Below are 23,513 nucleotides of genomic sequence, written 5' to 3' on the forward strand. Positions count from 1 at the left end.
ATTCCATTGGGCAGAGCAACCCAGGTAAGGGTGTGATAACCTATTCAGAGTACCTTGAATAGAAGAATAGTACTTAATAAATGTTTGTTGATTAATTGGTTGTCTAGGTTGAGTTCCTTTTTCTATTTCCCTATTTAGAAACTGATATTTTCCTCTCCCAGCACAACCTCCTATCATTTCACCTCTTCCTATTCTACTCCCCTACCTTGTCTTCATAAAGACCTCCAATCATTAAAAAGCTTTTGCAAAGACAAAACCACCATAACCAAGATCAAAAGAAATGCAAATTAGGAAACAATTTTTGCAACTAGTATTTCTGACAAAGGACTCACTTCTAAAATATACAAAGAACTGAGTCAAATTTTCAAAAAAACAAGCCATTCCCCAATTGACAAATGGTCAAAGGATATGCAAAGGCGATTTACAGCTGAGGAAATCAAAGCAATTCACAGTCATATGAAAAATTGTTCCAAATCATCACTTATTAGAGAAATGCAAATTAAAGCATCTCCTAGATACCACCTCACACTTCTCATACTGGCCAATATGACCAGAAAGGACAATGATCATTGTTGGAAGGGTTGTGGGAAATCTGGGACACTATTACATTGTTAGTGGAGCTGTGAATTCATCCAAACTTTCTGGAGAGCAAGTTGGAATTATTCCCAAAGGGCAACAAAAATGTGCATACCCTTTGACCCAGCAATACCACTACTGGGTCTATACCCTGAAGAGATGATGAAAAAAGGTAAAACATCACTTGTACAAAAATATTTATAGCAGCCCTGTTTGTGGTGGCAAAGAATTGGAAATTAAGTAAATGTCCTTCAATTGGGGAATGGCTTAACAAACTGTGGTATATATGTATGTCATGGATCACTATTGTTCTATCAGAAACCAGGAGGGTTGGGAATTCAGGGAAGCCTAGAAGGATTTTCATGAACTGATGTTGAGATGAATGAGCAGAACCAGAAAAACATTGTAAACCCTAACAACATGGGGAAGATGATCAACCTTGATGGACTTGCTCATTCCATCAGTGCAACAATCAGGCACAATTTTGGGATATCTGCAATGGAAAATACCATCTGTATCCAGAGAAAGAATTATGGACTTTGAACAAAGACCAAAGACTATTACCTTCAAATTAGAAAAAAAACCCGTTATCTTATTTTGGTATCTCATACTTTATTTTTCTTCCTTAAGGATATGATTTCTCTGTCATCACATTCAACTGAGATCAATGTACCATGGAAACAATATAAAGACTAATAGAATGCCTTCTGTGGGGGGTGGGGGGAGGGAAGCAAGAATGGTGAGGAAATTGTAAAACTCAAAATAAACTCCAAAACAAAAAGACCTCCATTCCTTTTATCCCTCAGTACTTTAAGTTATTTACTGTCTCTGATTTCACTTTCTACCTCCTTCAGCCTGAGGCCCTGTTGCCATTTTTCTTTCACCAAAGTTCAGTCACTATCTGCCTCTACTATATGGCTCTCACTACTAAATAAAATTAGTAGTAATCTTACAATCATGCTGATTGGAAACAGCACAAATTCATTTATCTAACCTCACTTATTGGTACTTCATTCACAGCAGCAAGGCAGTTCTTTTACTCCTTCCTAATTGATTTGTCTATCTCACTCCCTCATCAAAGCTGGAGTAGGACACTACAGGTTCCTCCTGTTGGGTGGAGTTTGAACAAGATTGAGGAGAATGTTAAATCCAATCTATCAATCTTATTCTTCTGGGGTTGATTTGACCTGGAAGAGAATGATGAAATAGGGGGAAAAATCCTGGATCTCCCCAATAAAAATTGGTTATTAATATAAGAAATATTCATTTCTCTCAGTCCAGTGGAAAAAATCTGACATTATATGTAATGTTCCAAAATCTGACATTTTTGCTGTGTTCCAAACTTGTAAATCCTTCCCAAACTCATCCCATACTTATCTCTACAAAAGTCTTGGGTTAAGTGTCTTTTCTTTGGGGTCAAACTTCTCTATAATGTTGTGACATTCATGTTCTATTAGTTATCCATTAAAATCTGTAAAACCCTGAAAATTGTAAAGCACTGTGTAATTTGAGTAATACTTCCCTTATTTCAACTCCCTAACAGAAAACATAAATGTAGTTCCTTTCTTAACCATGCTTTTGAACTAAAAGGTAAACAAGAGATTGGTATGTATTCAAATTTGTATAGAACTGGCATTGGCAGAATTTCAAAGGTATTCGTTGGCATGATCCCAAGATCTAAAATTCCAAGGGAAAAGTTAATGAAATTGTGAAGATATAAAAAGGAGTCATTCCAGTGAAGAAAAAAATGGGAACAACTAAAGATAAATATGATTTATCGTTGTTAGGCATAGCTATCATTAGCATTTCAATAAAAGCATCCAAGTGGTCATAAAAGTATTTTAAACTGTTAGAGGTAAAACAAGGGCAAAGTGCTCCAAAACTGTGAGGAAGAAGTAAACATTTTTCAGCTCAGAGTAGCTCAAGGACTTAGGAAGAAATTAATATTACCATTCTATTACAGGGCAAATTATGTTGGACCTCCAAGTCAGGAAAGAGTTAACTGAATTGAGGGGCGGCTAGGTGGCTCTTTCCTGACTTGGAGGTCCAACATAATTTGCCCTGTAATAGAATGGTAATATTAATTTCTTCCTAAGTCCTTGAGCTACTCTGAGCTGAAAAATGTTTACTTCTTAAGTGTCTGAGCCCGGATTTGAACCCAGGTACTCCTGACTCTAAAGCACTGGCCTTGGAGTCAGGAGTACCTGGGTTCAAATCCTGTCTCAGAAGCTTAATTACCTAGCTGTGTGGCCTTGGGCAAGCCACTTAACCCCATTTGCCTTGCCAAAAACCTAAAAAAAAAAAAAGTTAACTGAGTTGAAATCTTACCTTAGGTGAATCATAGTTGTGTTACTCTGGGCAAGTTACTTAACCTCTGTATATCTTCATTTTCTTATATTAAGCATTATATAAATGCTATTATTATTAGTTCTAGCTGTTAGTAATATTGTGTTTTACAAATAGTTGAATCTCCTTCAACCTTAAGTTTTCTCATCTGAATGCCTATCAGGTTCTCTGAATTATTATGGCAAGCTTTAGAGTATTATACAAAAAGAAAAATGTACATAATATCGATGCCAGACCATGATCACCAGATACTTCACTGGAACAAAACACAAATACTTCCCTTATTTCAACCCCCCTAGTCTGGAAGACATTAACCAAGATTTAAACTAAAAGGTAAACAAAAGATTAATAAGTATTCAAATTTGTATAGAATTGGCAGAATTTCAGAGGTATGCATTGGTGTGATTCCAAGATCTAATATTATTTTTTTTTTTTGCAAGGCTATGGGGTTAAGTGGCTTGCCCAAGGCCACACAGCTAGGTAATTATTAAGCGTCTGAGGCCCCATTTGAACTCAGCTACTCCTGACTCCAGGGCCAGGTGCTCTATCCACTGTACCACCTGGCCGACCCAAAGATCTAATATCCTAAAGGAAAGTTAATGAAATTGTGAAGATCTAAAAAAGAGCCATTCCAGTAAGGAAGAAAATGGGAGCAACTAAAGATAAATAGTCCTTATCTCCACATATAGGAAATCACAAAATAGGAAAGAGAAGGAATAGGTGGAAGGAAGGAGCCGCTGAGGGGAAAAAGATAGGTAAAAAAAAAGTATAACAGGATTTAGAGCTGACAAAAACCTAGCTCCAGTCAGTCCTTAATTTTTTTATTAACAAAAAAAATCTATTTTCACGCCACCTCTTCAAAAAAAAAACTTTGTAAGAAATAAGTATGGTCAAGTCAAAATGAAACTCCCCCTCTCGACTCCTTCAAAAAGCGCCAACCTCTTTCATTTATAGAGGAGCAAACTGATGCCCAACGAGGCTGGGATTTTTTTCCAAGGTCATCCCGAGTAGTAATTAGAGAAGCTCGAAGGCCAAGTCCTCGGATTCCAGATCCGCTCGCTTTCCACTAGCCCCGAAGAATGAAGGAAAGGGGCCGCGCGGGAGGGTCTGCAGCCATCAGCATCCCGTCAACATGCCTCTTGGACACGTCAACATCCCCACTTCCGGTGGGCGGGACTCCCGAGGCGCCACTCTCATTGGCCGCCGCGCTGTTCCCACGGCAACCGCGGGTAATTGATGTGGCTGGGGCCAGCCGGGCGGCAGGAGTGGGAGGAACCCAGACGCGCCGCAAACAAGCGCTAATAAAGGGCTTGGGATGGCGGGGAGGATGCCGAAGAATGCCGGAGGGCGCGTGGCTGGGCGGGTGCGGAGGACTGTAGGAGCCCATCACTCGAGATTGTTAAACCACCAATGTTGCGAGCGCAGAGCGCTTCACAAATCCCGAAGCGCTGTTGGGATGATGCTGACCCCGATGCAGCAAATGGAACGAAGGAAAGGGGTTGGATGCTGCGGTCCAGCATCCCCTCCCCCACACCGGCCCCGGCCCCACCCCCACCCCAAACTGCCCAACCGGAGCTCGGGAGATCCGGGAGCTCAGAGGACAGAGCGGCGTTATCGCGCAGGCGCCGAGTTCAGACCTCCGACCTCCAGGGGTCGCAGGAGAGTCCTCCAAGCTCTGGCCCGGCGTCTCTTCTAGCCCGCCAGCTTCCGGTACTCCGCTTTTCTACGCCTCTTCTCGCGCGCATGCGCCAAAGCAACCCGACCTGCTCTCGCTCTCCGGGCCGGAGGCGTCGCCCCAGACTTGAGCGGAGCGGAAGGAGATGAGGGAGCCCGACTTCCGGAGGACGTGACGTAAGGCGAGGAAGGCCCGGACCCATTAAGTTGGTTAGTGTTTTTTTTTTTTAGTTTGTGGGGTTTAGTGGGGTGCCGTTAAAATGGGGGTTCCGTGGGGTCGAGCTAGGGCTGAAGCGTTGTGCCTCAGGACTTGTTCCCTCGGGGGTCAAATGGTCAGAGGTGAGGTCAGAAGTCAGCCCAGGTCACTCTACTAATGACGTATTACGAAATGAAACTGACTACAGCAGCTTCTTGTTAGCTAGCGGGGTGTTAGGCTTTGGGGATGCAAAGGCAAAAAATGGGCCAGGCCTGGCCATCGAATAATTAACATTCTAATGAATGGAATGCAATGAAAGAGGGGGGCAACATATACACGAGGGGAACAATTACAAGTGTGATACAAAGTGGGAGGAAGAGAGCATTAATAACTGGGGGAAAGGGGGAGGGCAAGCTTGGGGTTTGAAAAAAACAGTCATTTTTCTCTCTCTTGTTAACCTTTCTGCTTTTAATTTTTTGTAATGCAAATATATTTTGGGGGGGAAATTTTACAGTTTCATCTTAGTGAATTGTATCATAGGTAGTTATGTTCCTAAGGTAGACACAAAATAACTGTTATCTTTTGACCTAGCATCAGTGGGCCACTTTCCCAACAAACTCCAGCAGTCTGGTTTCTCATTAGGCCACCAATTTTGTTCATTTTGAATCTACTTTATACATCTCTCCCGTCCATCATCCCTTTCTCTTCCTGCATAATCATCCCTATTTCAGGTACATGGCTTCTCTCACCTGGACTATGATGATAGCCTTCTATCTTCTCTCTCCCCTTTGATCTATTCTCTACCCAACCAAAATACACTTTAAAAGCCCAGCTCTGGGGGCAGCTAGGTGGTGCAGTGGATAGAGCACCAGCCCTGGAGTCAGGAGGACCAGAGTTCAAAGGTGGCCTCAGGCACTTAATAATGACCTAGCTGTGTGGCCTTGGGCAAGCCACTTAACCCTATTGCCTTGCAAAAAAAAAAAAACTAAAAAAACCCAAACAAACAAAGGCCCAGCTCTAACTATGTTATCTCCCTACTCAAAAACCTTTTGTGGAACTTTCTCTCCTGGAGGACAAAATGCAAATTCTTTAGCCTAAGGTTGTCTGGCATTTGTTTCCAACCAAATGAGACCTTTGGTTCTTCTTGATATCAAATTCCACCTCTTACTTTCAGCATCATATAAGTGGCACATATTCAGTAATAGAACTCATAGTTAACCCCTCCCATTCACAATACACCCCTCCACCCCCAATACTCTCACAACACCATTGCAAACTATTGGGAGCACCACTATCTTAAGTATCCTTATCTTCCTTTATGGTTTCATTTAGGTATGCAGTAGATATTGTACCAACCATGAAGTCAGGGAGACCCGAGTTCAAATCCAGCCTTAAACTCTTGACACTAGTGTGTGGCCTAGACCAAATCACTTAAAGCTGATTACCTCTCATCCAGGGTGATCTCCAGTTGTCTTGATCCATATCTGGCCTCTGGGCCCAGATGATTCAAGAGCTGAAAATAAGACTGGGGACTTTGCACAGCACCCTCTCACTCAAATCCAATTCACATGCTTGTCATGGCATCACCTCTCTGCTGTCTTGGTCTTCAAGAATGAAGGACAAACATTAATTATTCAGTCATCACCTTAGCCTTCCCTGATCTCTGTGTATGTTTCTCCTCTCCTTTCTCTTCAGATTACATTTATAAGGTTTAATATACCCATTTTGTAAATATGAGATTATAGATCTCAAACTAAAAGGCACTTCAGTGGTCATTCAGTCTTAAAACCTATCATTTTATGGGTGTGGAAACTTAAAGCCCATATTATGTTCCTCCCAGTATCACATAAACCCCTTGTAGGTATGGAATGTGCTTTTTTGAACTTAGTAACTATTAAATATTTATGGAATTGAATTGAACCCTCTCATTCAAATACATTTTTATTCTTCTGGGTATATTTTATTAATATCCATATACTTACTTTAAGCATGAGGAGTAATATTTTGAGGAGGGGGAGGACAGTGATTTACAGGTATGTTTAAAAAAAAGGAGGAAGAAAAAGATTGATTTACAAGGATCTTTTTATATTACAGCACTGTACCTGGTAGGGAAGAAGATAAATATTTTGGGGACATAATGTATCTGCAAATAGGTGACTGGATATCTGCTGTAGGGGAAGGAAAGGAACAAAAATGTGTAAATTACAGAAACAACTTATGATAGAATTCAAATTTTATTCAAGTCAGTAATTTCTAACTCAAATACTTTTTTTCATGGAAGCTTTGTTAGAAGCATTGACTACCCCATTTAAACATTTAATAGACTGAAATACTGTACATTCACAATGAAAAACTTAGAAAACAATATTGCATTATTAGACATTACACAAAACACTAAACTATATATTGAACAATATATTGAATTTGAGGAGATGTTATTTGTCTTTAAGGCTAGTACTTGCAGAAAAGCAGTTTTAATTGGTACAATAGAACTAATGCTGAAGTAGATAAATTGCTTTTGAATTCTGACTGCCATTTAGTAATATCTGTGTGTCCTTGAACAAATCACTTAATAATCCTGAATCTCAACTTTCTCATCTGTAAAGAATAAAGGAATTGGACCAAGTGGTTTCTGTTGTCCCTTCTCCAAGTTTGATCTTGAGTTAGAGGAGACTGATGCAAAGGGAGAAGGAAACATGGGGAAATTCCATAGGAAATTACTGGGAACTTTCAAGAGCTTTAAATGTTGATGACACTGGCATCTTATGGTCATTGAAATTATGACTTTTCTTTGCTAAAGATGATCACTAGCAGTATTTTTATATTTAATTGATTGCTTTTTGACTCATAACTAGAACAGAAAGATTTTCCTTAGGATGGACTAGAGTTTTAAGAGCAGAGAATGTAAGGGATGAAGTTGGTTGTGTGTGTATACATATAAATAAGATTATATAAGGTGTACAATTAAGTTAGCTGAGTGGTGAAAAAGTAAAATAGAGAAATAGCAACATGATCCCTCTGAACTAGAAGGAAAAGAAATAGTAAGATAAAATGGGAGTCAGACTTCCTGTGCTGACCATGAGATGGCTCTGTTAAATCAGGAGAGTTTCGGAGAAGCCTGAAATCAGAAGTGAAAGAAATTTGGAAGAGCAGAGTCAGTAAGTTGAATCAACTTTGAGATATGTCCAGAACTTCCTAAAGTAATATTTTATTCAGTGTGCTTATATGATTAGTGAACCCCAGATGGGGTTGTTAAAGGTTCCTCTAGTTTAAATCCTGCTTTCCATCGGAAGTGATTTTGAAGTTTTCTGGCATGACAATGAAAGGCTAATAGCCTGGGGAGATTTTTTTTTAAAATAGTAACTTTTTCCCCCCTTTGGTTTTTAGGAATGGAGTTATTTCCTTTTGGTTTTGGGTTAGTTTTTGTTATTCTTTTTTTCCTGTTCTGAGGACAGTACTTTCCTAGTTAGGTAATTCCAGCTTATTAACACTGTAAGAGGTGAGTTAACATATTTAAAATATTTCTCAACCTACTACTAAGATTTCACATCATATAGCTTTACTTAACGCCGAGAATATCTGATCTCTTTTGCCAATTTTTGATCTGGTATGAGCTGTCAGTTCTAACTGGCAGATAACTTGGATCTGGTGTCTACCCTCCTGTAGATCTTTATGTAAACATGTGCTTTAGTATTTAGTATTTATTCATCAAAATGGTATAATAATGATTTTCTTTCTGAAATACTGAGGTCTTTGAGACATATAACATGTAACTGTTATAGAATTGTGGTTTTTTAGCCGTTTGCAATTCTCTTCATGACTCCATTTGGGGTGTTCTTGGCCAAGATCCTGGGCTGGTTTGCCATTTCCTTCTCCAGCTCATTTTATAGATAAGGCAAACAGGGTTAAAAGACTTGCCTAGAGTCTCACAGCTAGGAGGTATCTGATTAGATTAGAATCTAGGTCTTCTGATGTGGGGCTCAAGTGCTCTATCTACTGTACCACCTAGCTGCTCTATTTTAGAACAGTGTAGATCTTTACAGGACAAAAACAAAACATACAGAGTGGAAATGAGTCACATCACAATTCAGAGAATGAATAGTCACCATTTGGGAAATAAAAATCTTGTGTTTAAGGATTTTTTAATGTTCTTTTAGAGCAAGTTCACCAAAAAAACTACAAGACCACTACTACCTTAGTCCAATAACCCCTTCCTCAAATAACTTCCAACCTCTAATGACTCTGGATGAATTCAGTCCTGTAACCTAGAGGCTAAATGACCTCATAATTCATTAGCACTTCTCAGAGCCTTTTGTAATCCTTTGAGAAAGAGTGTTCAAAGGACTAAATAAAATAAAGGCAACAGTATAATTATTTTTCTGCAAAGATTGAACCTTTAGATGTCAAACAGTCAGCATATTTATTTTGCAGATTGCTTACGTTGATGTTTTCTGAAGATACATTAGTGTTAATTGTGACCCTGGTAATCTCTTTCCCATTCTCCTTACCAAGCAAGCTTACTTTAAAAAAAAAAAAAGGATAATTTGAATGTACTAAATGCCTATTTAAGCATAACATAGTTAATTGCAAAGAAAAGGTATAGCAAAGCAATAACAGATAACTTTTTAATTGTATCAGCCCCATAAACAGAAAACATAAACCATAAATATAAAGTATTGTGCCAAAGAATCAGTTATATTGTATCACATAGGTTTCTCAAGTCCCCACACAATAAAATATCTGCCAATTTGCATGATTCATCATGACTCATCTTTTGCATCTTTCTTTTCCTAAATGTTTATTGGGCAGTCCTAGGATATTTCCTACTAAGATGTTTATCATCCTTTTCCATTTGTGTAGGAACTGCCTTTCCCAGCTGTCTCTGGAGATGTCCTCCCTTTCAGAATATGCCGTGCGGATGGCTCGGCTGAGCGCTCGAATATTTGGAGAAGTTGCCAGCCCCACTGATTCCAAGTCCATGAAAGTAGTGAAGTTGTTTAGTGAGCAACCTTTGGCCAAAAGGAAGGAAACCTATGACTGGTATCCCCCTCACAACACCTATTTTGCTCTCATGAGGAAACTCCGTTTCTTTGGTCTTTACAGGTAATAGAGAAAAAGAAACTGGGAATGGTGAGAGAATTTTTGATATGTGAGAATACAGGCAGGATGCCTAAAATCTTTCTATCCTTTAGGGTACCTATCTATACTTTTAAAGCTAAAATTAAGAGAAAATGAAAGATTTTTTTCAAAATATCTATAGCTTGAAAACCATTTTAGTATATGTGTTGATTGGAAGAAACATTGAATTTTCAAGTACCTGAAAATTGATTAAAATTGTGCAGAACTTTTAGTTTGGCATCCACACTGTTAACGAGTCCTGAATGATGCCGGAGAGAAAAAGATGTAAATATTGTGCAAAGAAATAGCAGCAATATTAATGTATTCAATGATATTGGTAGTGGGACAACAGTTTCAGCTCAATGATGAGTTTTTGCCCCAATCTCTGACCTTCCTATTAGGTGTGGGAACCTCTGTTATTCTTATAGTCATACTTTCCCTGGCACTATTATTTCTACCCACCTTGTTCAAATAATTTAATTTTGTTTGTATTTTTTATGCATAATTTTGTTCTAATGAAGCTGCAGGCTACCTTTAAGGGTTTACATTTAGATTTAATGGTATTGTATTTTTTATTCATTGGAGAAAGAGCCTATAGTAAAAGAAAAATGGGATTCAGGCAAGGGAAAGGGTAAGATCAGATATCTTTAATTTTAGAACTGTTATGTTAGCATTTTTTTAAATTGACATATCATTGAGATTCAAAAATAATACGCTATTTCTGCTTATGCATTTGAATTAATATGAGAATATTTGCCTCTCAGGATAGCTAGACTCTAATATTTCAGTACTAAATGACTTTGTTAGCTCATATAATATTATACATTATAGTCATATAGTCATATACATTTAGTCATATACATATAGTCATAATTTTCATGTTGCTTTTCCACAGAATATTTTTAATCTGAGACCGGGACTGCAGAAAGACTACCTGGTCTTAGTAACTCTAAATATTAGGCAACAAAATTTTTTAGGTCAACAATAGGATGAAATGCTGAAGGTTCTGCAACTTAACTTGCTTAGAGGAAAAACTCTTCATCATGATAATGTAACATAGTGCTTTTTTAGACAGAAGGATCGTAATTCATAGTTTTCAGTTTTAGTAGGTGCTTTTTGCCTTTCTACTATGTTGGGACTAAAATATTACTCACTTTTTTAATTTTAAAATTCTCAAGAAAGTTTGTCAAAAAGCCTTTATAAGTATATGTTAAGTTTATCAAATCAAAAATATCAATTTAAAATCAGATTTACTTACTGATGGACAATATATAAAATATCTGAATTTTAAAATTCTCAATGAAGTTAGATGTCAAAAAACCTTAAAAGTACCAAAATACTTTACCCATGCAAAATACAACAGAAAATGAGGGAAGAGAGGGTAGATCTCAGAGTGGCCAGGATTGAGGAATATATCATAAAGTTTATATATTAAAATGCATGTTATTCGCCTATAAGAAAACTCCTTAGACCCTTACACTACATCTGTGCCCTATTGTTTTACATACAGTCCTAAAAAAAAAAGCGTTTATCTCATTTCTTAAGTCATAACAGACTAGCATCAGCAAATTAGAAAGAAAGAGAGGAGTTTTCTATTGTTAGATATATTAACAAGAGAGATCTGACTGTTGGGAGCCTGATAGCAAAAAAAAAAGAAACAGGAAAAACTATTAAAAGTAAACAACTCTAAAAATATAGTCTGGGACCTACCAAGTAGGGGGAAAATAAGTCCTTATTCACAGCATCATTGTACAATAGTACATTATAATAATTTATGTTTATAATGATGACTGTCATTAGAAAAGGGTTAATGTTTGGTATCTTCTGCTTTATAAAAAAGTTAGCAAAGCATATAATAAAGTTTAATAATAAAGTCAAAATGGGTTAAAATAAACAAATTTTGATGCTTAAAGGTATAAATTCTCAGTTAAGAAAAAAGTACCCATTGGCTGAGGTTTTTCTGCGTGTTAGGACCAAATATGAATGTTATTCCTAGGAAGTAAAATAAATATAGATTAGCATCATTTGCGAAAGAATTTTAGTTCTGCTCTAATACATATCCTAACAATTAGCAAACATTTTTTCTTGGAGGCTTGTTTTTTAGCAGTTAGAAAAGACAAGCCTCCACCTTACACTCAGTTTACAGGTGATCTAGCCATCTGACCAATCTTTAGAGCCTGATATCCATGGCACTGGAACTCCTTCCCACCACTGACACCCTTTCCTGCTCGTTGTCTTTTGTGACCTAGAACTCTTATGCTTTAAAACTCTTTACCTTAGCATTTTTAAAATAATTTGCCATTGAGATGCAAAAACAATATGTTCATTCACCTGAGTCATTTCCTGGTAGTTCTGTGCACCACAGTTGCTGTGGTAGCTAGAGTTCCTACATTTTTCCTTATTTTCTTTCTGTTCAATCTTTCCTATATTGCAGCAGAAGCTTCCCAGCTTCTAGCAGGTCTCTGGAGTCTGCCTTTATTTCCTTAATTGATTTCTCATCTTACAGGATTTCAAGGGTCATAGGGAATTTGCTTTTCAGAGCTCCTATTATGGACCTCAGGTATATCATTAGTAAAATAAATTCATAAACAAGCCTAGAAGCTTAGCCACAATTTACATCTTTGTTTCTATGGGATCAGACATTCTGAATTTCTGAGGGTTTTTTGGTTTTTTGGTTTTAGTTTTTGTGAAGCAGTGGAGTAAAGTGACTTGCCCAAATCCTACAGCCAATAAGTATCAAGTGTCTGAGGCTGAATTTGAACTCGTCCTCTTGACTCCAGGATGTGCTCTATCTACTGTGCCATCTAGCCACTCCCAAGGCATTTTGAATTTCAAATAATGCACTTAGAGATGAACTTTTGAAATGTAACCTATTCATAAGTTGGAGATAGCTTTGTGTTTTCCATAAACCTAGTTGGGTATGCTCCCTTGAAAAAGTCAAATATTGATAACCATTATCATCATCAGAACTAGCATTTATGTATCACTTCAAGGTATGCAAGTCATGTGTTTACTTATTTGAAACCTACAAAAATCACCAAAGAGAACATTATTACAGTTACTTGATTAATTAATTATTTTTTTTCTCTACTCAGAGATGAACATGAAGATTTTAAGGAAGAGCAAAGACGACTAAAGAAGCTTCGTGGAAAAGGCATACCAAAGAAAGGAGAAGGAAAAAGATCAGCTGCAAAGAAATAGTGTTGGACTAATCTCTGGACCAGTCAGTGACTAAAATGAAAAAGAAGTACACATGCTTGTAATTTTTCCACTCTCAGTAGTAATACCATTTTCCTAAATTGACTATTGATCCAAAAATTATCCTTGTCATTCTAATGGAATCAGATCATGCTGAATTAGGATCGGATTCTTGAACCTATTTTGGTCCTTAAAAGTTATTTTGACCTTGATAGTTCTGTAAATATGTCATCTGTTGTATTCTCAAAGAAATTATAAATATGTAAATATTTGCTAATTTTCTAGCAAAAAAAAAATCCTGTGGTTGGCATCTTGTGATTACTTCTTCAGCCCAATTGGCCACTAATGATTCTGTGTGAACATATTTTTTCCTTCCTTTTTTTTTTAAAAAGGTTTTTGCAAGGCAAATGGGGGTTAAGTGGTTTGCCCAAGGCCACACAGCTAGGTAATTATTAAGTGTCTGAGGCTGGATTTGAACTCAGGTACTGACTCCAGGGCTGGTGCTCTATCTACTGTGCCACCTAGCCACCCCCCCATGCATCTTTTTTGACTTAGCCTGACTTACTCCACTCATTCACTAGCCCACTTTCTTCACTTTTTTGAACCACACTGCCTTTAACCTGACTGTTTATAAGACTTTTTTTGCATTATCCAGCATATTTTTGGGTCTTTGGCAAAGAAGGGAGGATTTATTAAGGATCTCTGGGATATTGAGGAAACTAAACTGTTTAAGTAACTTGTCCAATGTCAAACAGCTACTAAGTGTCTGTGACTGTATTTGAATCCAGGTCTTCCTGCCTCCAGACCCATGGTTTTGCCATCCAGCTACCCTAAGTGACATAACTAGGGAGAGAGATGAGAATATAGGGTGAGGATTCTCTTTATTGAAGTGGTATTATATAGTCATACATATCTAAATCTACATTTATACATAGAAAAAGAATTGGGTGACAATTAAGAATCTATTATTTTGGCAGTGGGCCTAAATTAAATTGAAGAGCCATTTTAACCTAGCTTTGGTCTCTCCTAGAAACACTAAAATACTCTGGTGCAGTTTTCATAGAACATTGGTTGTTCTGAGATATTTCTGGCTTTTTCCAGTACATATACTGTTTTACTTTTGTTTTCATGGGGAGAGTGGAGAAGAAAATGAACTTGTACATTGTTCCTACAGTTCCTCAAGCCAGCATTGATTTAAGTAAGCGTTATAGAAGGTGGTAAAAGGATTTTTGAGACAAGAGGAGCCCTTAAAAATCATATAATCCAAGCCCTTTTACATATGAGGAAACTGAGGCAAGAGGCTGTCTGTCCAATATCACTCAGCTAGTTAGTAGTAGAATAAGAATTTCAATTCAGGTTTCTTGACTCCCACTCTAATCACTGTCTTCTGTAGTATGCTGGTAGTAATTGGGAATAATTCTAAAGCCAATATTGACTTTAAGCTTATTCCTGCTCCAGTGCAAATTCTGTTTGTTGTGTTAGAACAAATAGATCTTTTAGAAAAACATTATATAGATGTTATCACTAAGATCCGAATTGTAGACCATATGAAGAAATCAGCTTCCTTAAAGTGGTGGTTGTTTCTTTTGGGAATGTCATCTCCCAATAGTATAAGGCTTTATATCCTAATGTAATTTTAAATCATATGTATTTTTTTTAATGTGGCAGAAGACAGGGTTGTGACTTGATTAAAGGTCCTAGACAGTAAGAAGGTATGGTCTAATTATTTTAGGATTAAATGTCTAAAATGTAGCTGATCCAAATGATTTAAAGCTGACAAGGAGATTTAGCTGGGAGTTTGATAAAAAGGTATTCTTGAATATTGTGCTCTCTAGTAGGAGAGAAGTGAACAGCATGAAGAAAGCATTTGAATTAGGAAGGAAAAAGAAAAGAGTAGGCAATTTCAGAGTAGCATTTTGAAAATGACAAGCTACAAAGATTCAAAGTTAGAGAATATTTCCTTGCTCAGATGAAGCCAAAAAGGGAATCATTGTGTGGGACAGCTGATAGAAGGGACTGAAGTGTGTTTTAAACCCTGCAGTACCCCAAGCAGTAACGGCAGTGAGCAGGTTTAATTGGAAGGGGAAGTAGCTCCGACAATGGAAGCCTGGACTGTCAAAAGATTCATTGAGCACTTAAAATTGATATTGCTAAATATCTGAACCTAAAAGATTGATAGTAAATGTTTCCTTAAAGAGTTATGCCCTAAGACCATATAGTTTAAGCAAAAATATCCACTGTATCAAGGGAGGAGACATGAGAGTGAATACTGGATCCCTGTTCTGTCTCATGGTTCCAACTGCAGACATCAAGTGTTAGAAAGGGTCTTGGTCATCTAATCCAGCTCCAGTCACTTCCCCTGGAGGAAACCAATAGCCCAGGGCTGTAACAGCAATGGGAAATTGAAGACATTGTTCCATTTTCTAATTCCTGGTTCCCAGGTGGAAAAACACCCATGCTGATGACCTGTTTTGAGGTCTCCCTTTGTACCAAGTACCTGTATGGAACTCTCTGGGGCACCTCCTGCTGTGCTCTAGGTGTTAGGGAAATGCAAAATGAAGAAACAGCCTCTGCTCTCAAAGAAATTACATGTTCCTGGGGTAGGAGAATGTGAGCAAGGAAAGAATACTAATGAGAAGTAGCCCCAGTGTTGAGCCTTGATCCAGGCAAGATGGACAAGTGTCACGCACGGAAGAGTTGAAGTGCAGAAGCATCTACTAACCACTTAATTTGTATCATGTCCTGGACTCAGCACAGGGAGACATCCATAAGAAGAATAGTTAGGTACAGAGATCTAAAGCACAGGAGAGAGGTCAGAGAAAGTTATAAATTTGGGAATCCTACCCAAAAGTAATCATTTAAGTTGTGAAAGCAGATGAAATCACCAAGAAATATAAAAAAAAATCTTAGCATTTTATGGTTTTTTCCACATATTTTCTATTTTTCCAGTTACATATAAAGATAATTTTCAATTTTTTTAATTTCCAAATTTTTTCCATTGCCTCCTCCCTTCCCAAGACAGCAAGCAACATGGTTATCCATGTACAATCATGTTCAGATATATTTCCCTATTGAGACTTAATGTTTAATGAATGACAAAAGAATAGGAGTAGATCTGTGATCTCACATTAAGGAATTCTTCTCTGAAAGTTCTTAAGGATGAACAACATACCTTTGTATTAGTACTTCATATACTTTCATGTAACATTTGAATATATGTCTTTGTAATTATTTGTTTAGTTCAAAAATAATTCATAACAAAAAAAAAAGCCCCATGCTTTTATCCTAGTCTGGATGGGTACCCCTGATAACTTAATTTGCATTTTTGGTCTATTTTTTCCTTATTCACTATCTTCTGTTGTCCTTTAGCTATTGACTTTCAGTTAAATTTAGATGAACATTGACTTTTAAAAACATATATATATGTGTGTATGTATTTTCAAGGGGAAATAGCCCCAAAAATACTTCTATTCCCCGTCTTCATATTAAATTGTTTGCTTTTGAAAATGAAATCACATCTCAACTCTGAAAAAAATCAAGATTATTTCTTGATTTGCTGTGATGATTTTATTTTTTTTTAAAGTGGAATAAGCAATAAGATTAGTTCTATCTTAGATCTATTGGTTTGTTGGGATGGAAATCCCTTTGAGAGGAAATTACACTCCAGGATTTGTGATGAAGAAGAGAAAAGACAGGAATAGTCTAATATAAGCTATAGATTTTGGTAGAGTAGATTTCAAAGGGTTCAGAGGAAGAAGAAGAAGGAATTCACGAATAGAAATTCTTTAAGGGAAATAAGCCCAGAGAAATGGTTGGGAAGCTCTTAAGAATGAGGTTCTGAAGATACAAGAAAAAAAAATATTCTAATGAAGAAGGAAAAGAGAAGCTGTTCAAAATGAGGGCATAGGAGCAGCTAGGTGTCAAAATGGATAAAGCACTGACCCTGGAGTCAGGAGGACCCGAATTCAAGTGTTAGTCTCAGACACTTTACACACTTAATTACCTAGCTGTGTGACCCTTGGACAAGTCACTTAAGCCCATTGCCTTGCAAAAAACAAACAAACAAACAAACAAAAAAGATGAGGAGAAACGCAGAGAAGTCACTGAATTTTCAAAAATTGTGCAGATGATTGAAGCAAGGAAAATGTATAAAATTTCAGAGTTAAAAGGAAACTTATTGACTTATAACCCACACTTAAAAAAAAAAACTCCAAATAATTACTACAGTTGGCATCCTTTACCCTGCTTTCAGCTGTTTTGAGGAATCTGACCCATAATTTTTACCAGAACTGGGAGAAAAATATAAGTTCTAATTTTACGGCAACTAAATTTATAGACCATTCTGGTGAAAGTTCAGAATACTTATTCTTTCCATCAGTGTTTCAACATGTACCTTCCATCTGGTTGAGTTGGTTTATTAGGTGGAGGAGGGAATTCCCACTAACCTCTGTGCATTTTAATGTCATACTTTTTAACTTCCCCGAACTTAAATAGGTAATCTTGGGATCTTAATGCAAATAGGCTACCAAGCTGGCTAATTCTGCTTATCCCTACCCAATCACATGTCTTCATGATAACTGGAAGATTATTCTACTTAGACCACTTCATCCAGCCTCTCCTATTTGGATGGAAGAATTCATACAGCTTCTATAAGTCCAAGGGGGAGGAAGTAAACTCTTTTTTAAAAAGACTACCTCTACCTCCCTTTCACCCAAAGATACTTGGAGAATACTGTTTTGGTCCTAATGCAGAGGAAGGCTGCAGGGCAAGGGAAGAAAAGTTCTTGAAACTCTTAACCTTATATTGTTCTTTTTAAGTGAAATGCGTTTCCTTTTTTTAGTGTTAAAAATACCAGCCAAACAACAGTAATACATTCTAGAAGGCTGAGATTACAAGGAAACAAAAGAGTAAAGCTTTCAGTAGAGACATAAATGGAAAAACAATGAAACATTCAAGAACACCAAAGTTAGAACAAGCATTCAAGAATATTGATCCAAAAAAAAGGCCTCATGAAACAGAAGAATGAAAAGCAGTAGAATGGCCTAACTAGGGTGAAATCTAAGAATTTAGAAACCAAAAAGAATTTGAAGATTCTTTAGTATGACTTCCTTATTTCACCTATGAGCAAATACCTAAACTCAAATGACAGAACTATGATCAGAGCCCAAGTCTAGTCTGGTAGGTTCTATGACCATATACTGCTTCAGCTGGTTATCCCAACCACAGTTCAGCCTTTTCTAAGGCCCAGCTCATGATCTCTCTGATAGATCATGGCCGGGCAGCAATCAGAACCTATCCTTAAAAGTAAAAGCTGGAGATCATAGAATTTCTGTTAGTGAATTCCTTTTTCTGCTTCCTCTGAAATCTGCTCTTCCAAAATCTAAAGCTTTTATTGAACTATTCCTGTCTTTCCTCTTCTCCATCAAATCCTAAGGAGTATAATTTCCTCCCAAAGGAATTTTTACCCCAACAAACCAATAGATCTAGGATGGAATTAATCTTGTTGCTTCTTCCATTTAAAAAAAAATAAAATAATCATTAAAGCAAATCAAGAAATAATTCAAAATGGTGGTCTTTCAAAGGCCATTTTGTGCTTGCTACTTCCAAATCTTGAGGATTGATTTGATATCAGAAACCCAGAAAAAAAAGGTTTGACAATGGCATGGGAATTGAGACAAGTGCAAATTTATTCCCAATTCTTGCCAATTCAGCCTTTGATAACTGAGGCAAAACATCTGTATTTAGAATGTGTTACAACCTCATTGTCCAGAATGATCATCAACTTTAAGCCACACATAGCCCCACTTTCTTACCTTGTAATGTGCAAAGGAATAGCCCTTTTGTCTGATTTTACTGAGCCCAATAGGTTGCTGAACCATTTGCAATGACAAGGAAATGAAGAGATGGGAGATGTTGGTTTGTGACAGGAAGACCTTGTGAAACTACCACTTCCCAAGTATTTAATTCTTGAAGGAACCATTGAGCAGGGGCCACCATCTGGATTAAACAAAGAACACAGAAGGCTACTTTTTCAACAATACTTCCCACACATGTATTCTACCATTTGAAGATTTATTTGGGTTAAACTCTCTTAAAAAAAAATGAAAATCACCCCAGAAAAGGATAAGCCTTACATTCACACTCAGCTATCACTTACTTTGATCAGATTAACTTTTTTTTTTTTAGGTTTTGCAAGGCAAATGGGGTTAAGTGGCTTGCCCAAGGCCACACAGCTAGGTAATTATTAAGTGTGTGAGACCGGATTTGAACCCAGGTACTCCTGACTCCAAGGCCGGTGCTTCATCCACTACACCACCTAGCCGCCCCGATCAGATTAACTTTTAGGCAGAGATAATGCCAATAAATAGATAACTTTTAGCTTCATCAGAATCATGGTTAGGTTAAGCAGGAATATCCAGAAAAATTAGAAAGCCATGTTTATGACAACCATGGACATGGCATCCTTGATAGCTCCCAATTAGGATTAGTAGGATGTGAGTACTGAGAATGTGATCAGTGTGGGCTCACAAAGACACTCGGAAATGATAGATCCAGAAAAGCTATAGCCAGACAAGAAGGGTAGATCCCAAAACATATCTGGAGGACAAGACAGAACCAGGGAATTCAAGACACCTATTCAAATTGCCAAAGCACTACTGTCCAGAAAGGCCAGAGAATGTCAGAAAACCAGGAAATCAACAGGAATTAAAAGGTAGTGTGTTCAGAACAGGCAGGAGGGATTAGTAACAAGGAGACTGGTATGAATTACCAAACCAGAATTTTTTTTTTTATATATATATAATTCCTGATAGGGCAGAAACCCATCCTAGGAGGCACCCTTCACTGCAGCTATATATTATAAACCCTGGCAGATCCTCACACAACTACTAAGATATTAAAATCACCATACCCAAAAGATGTTGAAAACTAATTTCTGCTTTAGCATAGATCCCAGAGTTCCAAGAAGATAAATACCTTACCCATTATAACGGCTGACTTAAAGAGATGTGAACTAAGTTGTTTTTTTTTTCATCTAACAATATCTTACTGTCTTTCATGGAGAAGATTGCATAAGTCAGTAGAGAAAATAATTTCTCTGAGGGAGTGAATGTACAGAAGGAAAAGCAGAAGGCCAGAAACTGAGCCTTGGAGACATCTGGGGGATGAGGGTGGGAGTAAAGAAGAGGATGATGCCCAGTTACAAGCAGTCAACAGAGATGCAGGAAAGGAACCAAAGTAATGTCACAAAAGCCAAGGAAGAAGGAACTTTTTGAGAAAGAGGGATTCAACCAGGAAATGGTGCTAAGAGGCCAAGGGGAAAAGAAATTAGCTATTTGGATTTATCTAGAAAGAGGTCATTGGTAGACTCGGCAAGAGTAGTTTCAGTAGAGTGGTGGAGAGAGAAGCCAAAATGCTGGAACTGGAAGCATTTTTTATGACTAAGTACAAGAAATAATACCTTCAAGATGTCATCATAAATTCTTGCAGGTTCAAGACCATATAAGGCTTTTTTGTTTTTCAAAATTACTTAACCATTCTGATCTGATTTTTTGAGTAAGACATCATAGCCAAAAAAGAAAAACTCTATAAATCAGTGCTAATAGCTTATTAACTTAGGAAGTTGGTTTTTATGTATTTCCTTCATGATGGCTATGCACTTTATACTTTGTAATTATTTCATTACCTTAAAATTTTTTTTATTCTAGTTTTTTTCAGTGACACTGAGTTAAGTTGTAGGTACTATATCTTAGTATTCATTTAAAATATTTTTTAATTGCTGGAGGAATTTAAACAGGTAAATAAAATGTACTACATGGTCTCTACCCCTAACTCCTATATAAGTCAAGCCCGATGGTTTTTCCCTTACTTCTTCCTAGACTGAGGGGGCAGGAAGCACACCTCTGAGTTTCCTGCTGTGTTTGCCTGAGTTTGAGGATAAACACATGCAATGTTGACATCCTTAAGATGTCCTATGGTAAAGATATTCTTAAAGCTTTGATAAATCTCTGGGAGATAATAAAATCCTGGGACAGGAGATAAACTTTGGGTTCTCATCACAGCAGCCCTTTACAAAGAATGTGCTAAAGAAAAAATCTAAGAAAAGAAAATTCAAACCAACCAAAATAGAAAATTAACAAAGGAGGGAAAAGAAAAAATATTGATGCCTACAAAATAATGAAAAAAGGAATACAGATGGAAAAAAGAAATAAGACATTGAGAAACCCCCCCCAAAAGGTTAAGCCACACATTTAGAAAAAATAAAATAATAGCACAAAGTCACAAGACTAAATTTATTTAAAAAATAATATAACTAACACTAAACAGTATTTTTTAAAAGGATGAGAAGAAAATAATGAAGAAAATGTCCAATTTAGAGTATATTAATAGAAAACTTGAAAGAATCAATAAAAATGACCAACGCCAGATTTGCTGTAACAGGAAAACAAAATTTGAGAAAATAAAGACCAAACATATTTTTAAAAAAATCTTGACAATTCAAGTGATTAATATGAAGAATAAGTCAAGATACCACAACTTTAGGATTACTTCTATTCCCAAACAATCAGAAAAAAAAATTCTGAAAAATGTGTTTTAGAAAATCTTTTTTTTAAACTTTGTAAAATTAATAAAGCCAATAGTAATATCTGAATAGAAAGATTAATAGGATTAATAACCCAAATTTCAATATAATAATAGAAAAAATCTTTTAAGCTTCAAGATGATAGAAGGAACATACAAGATAATTCAAGATCCCAGGACTTCACAAGGAAGCTAAGTGACAAACCAAAATAAAATTCGTGTAAAATTAATAAACACAACCTCATCCCAGAATTTTCTGCCAACAAAATGACAAGAAGGCAAGCATTTAGACTTTTAAAACTTTTCAGAGAAACATGTATTTCAAGAAGTCTTTGACTTGACCAAAAAAGGTAATAAGTGATATCTCATAGCAAAATAAACTTGTTCCTCACAAAATGTGAAAACTCACAAATTTAACCAAATATTATATATCTATATCCATATCTATCTATATATGTGGATGTTTTAGATTAAATAAAGGGAAATTTGAGAGAGAAGGAAAGCAGGATAATCCCAATACAAAGATCCTTACTTTGATGAAGGGGAAATTCAAGCTATAGAAATAGATTTCCTTAGAAGCAGAAGATAGGAATTTTATCTAAAATAATTTAGTTACAATTAGCTTATTTAATTGTAATAAGAATTTTAAAAGTCAGTATTTCCTTCTGATAAATTTAGTGACAATCCCCCAAAATAACAAAAGACAAATTTTAAATTTTATAACATTATTTGCAAATGGACTAAAATCTCTAATAGATTAGAAAAAATAAATTGAACAATGGGGAGAAAAAAAGGAAAAAAATGGAATAAACAGCAGAAGTCAACAATTTGCTGATTAGAGAAAATGCCTTTAATTTAGAAAGATACAAATTGATTCAAACTGAAAAGGTGGGTGGTCTCAAACTAAACAGGGTATAACCAAATCACCAAAAGTGGGAGTGGAACCTATGATTCTCAGAAAGTTAAATATGAACTATTAAGTGTTTTGAGAGAGAGAGAAATGTTAAACTAAAAGGTATTTACAATAAAAGTATACTTAACTTGAAAGACCTGTGGTTTCTTCAGTGTGGATACCAATGCAGATTGAAACCTTTCTTTGATTTAGTACATGGACTCTAAGACTTGCTGTGACCTGAAATTTCATCATCCTCCTGGCAACCTGGTGATAAACTAACCACTCCAATTTTGCTAAACTGATCCTCAGACAAAAGACATTCAGGACATTACCAAGTACATTCAAAAGGAGAGTACATCAATTTTAAATGTATATGTGGCGCAGTAAATAGAGCACCGGCCCTGGAGTCAGGAGTACCTGAGTTCAAATCCAGCCTCAGACACTTGATAATTACCTAGCTGTGTGGCCTTGGGCAAGCCACTTAACCCCATTTGGCTTGCAAAAACCTAAAAAGAAAAATAAAAAGACGCACATAGTTAAAATAAAGTGTTAAAGCAGAATTTAATATGCTATCTACTAAATTTTTTAAAAAGCAGGAATATATATGACTGTTATGTGGGTTTATTTGGGAAAAAAAAAGAGTTTATGGTGACAGTTCAGGATGCAGTCATTACCATCAAATATTATAAGAGGATTATCTTTAAGAAGCAAGGACTTATGGGGCAGCTAAATGGTGCAGTGGATAGAGCACTGGCCCTGGAGTCAGGAGAACCTGAGTTCAATTCCAGCCTCAGACATTTAGTAATACTTAGCTGCGTGACTTTAGGCAAGTCACTTAACCACATTGTCTTGCGAAAAACAAACCAAAGAAAAAAAAAGAAGCAGGAACTTAGTGATCAATGTAAGATTATGGAAGGAAATGGCAGAAAC

General features: G+C 36.7%; 1 protein-coding gene across 1 annotated transcript; it reads left to right on the forward strand.

Annotated features, from left to right (window-relative positions):
* Positions 1-4,716: 4,716 nt before the first annotated feature.
* MRPS33 (mitochondrial ribosomal protein S33) lies at positions 4,717-22,680 on the forward strand. The gene is made up of 3 exons (XM_074193544.1): positions 4,717-4,806; positions 9,653-9,895; positions 13,006-22,680. The coding sequence occupies exons 2-3, from the start codon at positions 9,681-9,683 to the stop codon at positions 13,109-13,111; spliced, it is 321 nt and encodes a 106-aa protein (XP_074049645.1). The 5' UTR covers positions 4,717-4,806; positions 9,653-9,680; the 3' UTR covers positions 13,112-22,680.
* Positions 22,681-23,513: the final 833 nt, after the last annotated feature.

Source organism: Macrotis lagotis, chromosome 7 (assembly GCF_037893015.1).
Source record: "Macrotis lagotis isolate mMagLag1 chromosome 7, bilby.v1.9.chrom.fasta, whole genome shotgun sequence".
Lineage (NCBI taxonomy): Eukaryota > Metazoa > Chordata > Mammalia > Peramelemorphia > Peramelidae > Macrotis > Macrotis lagotis.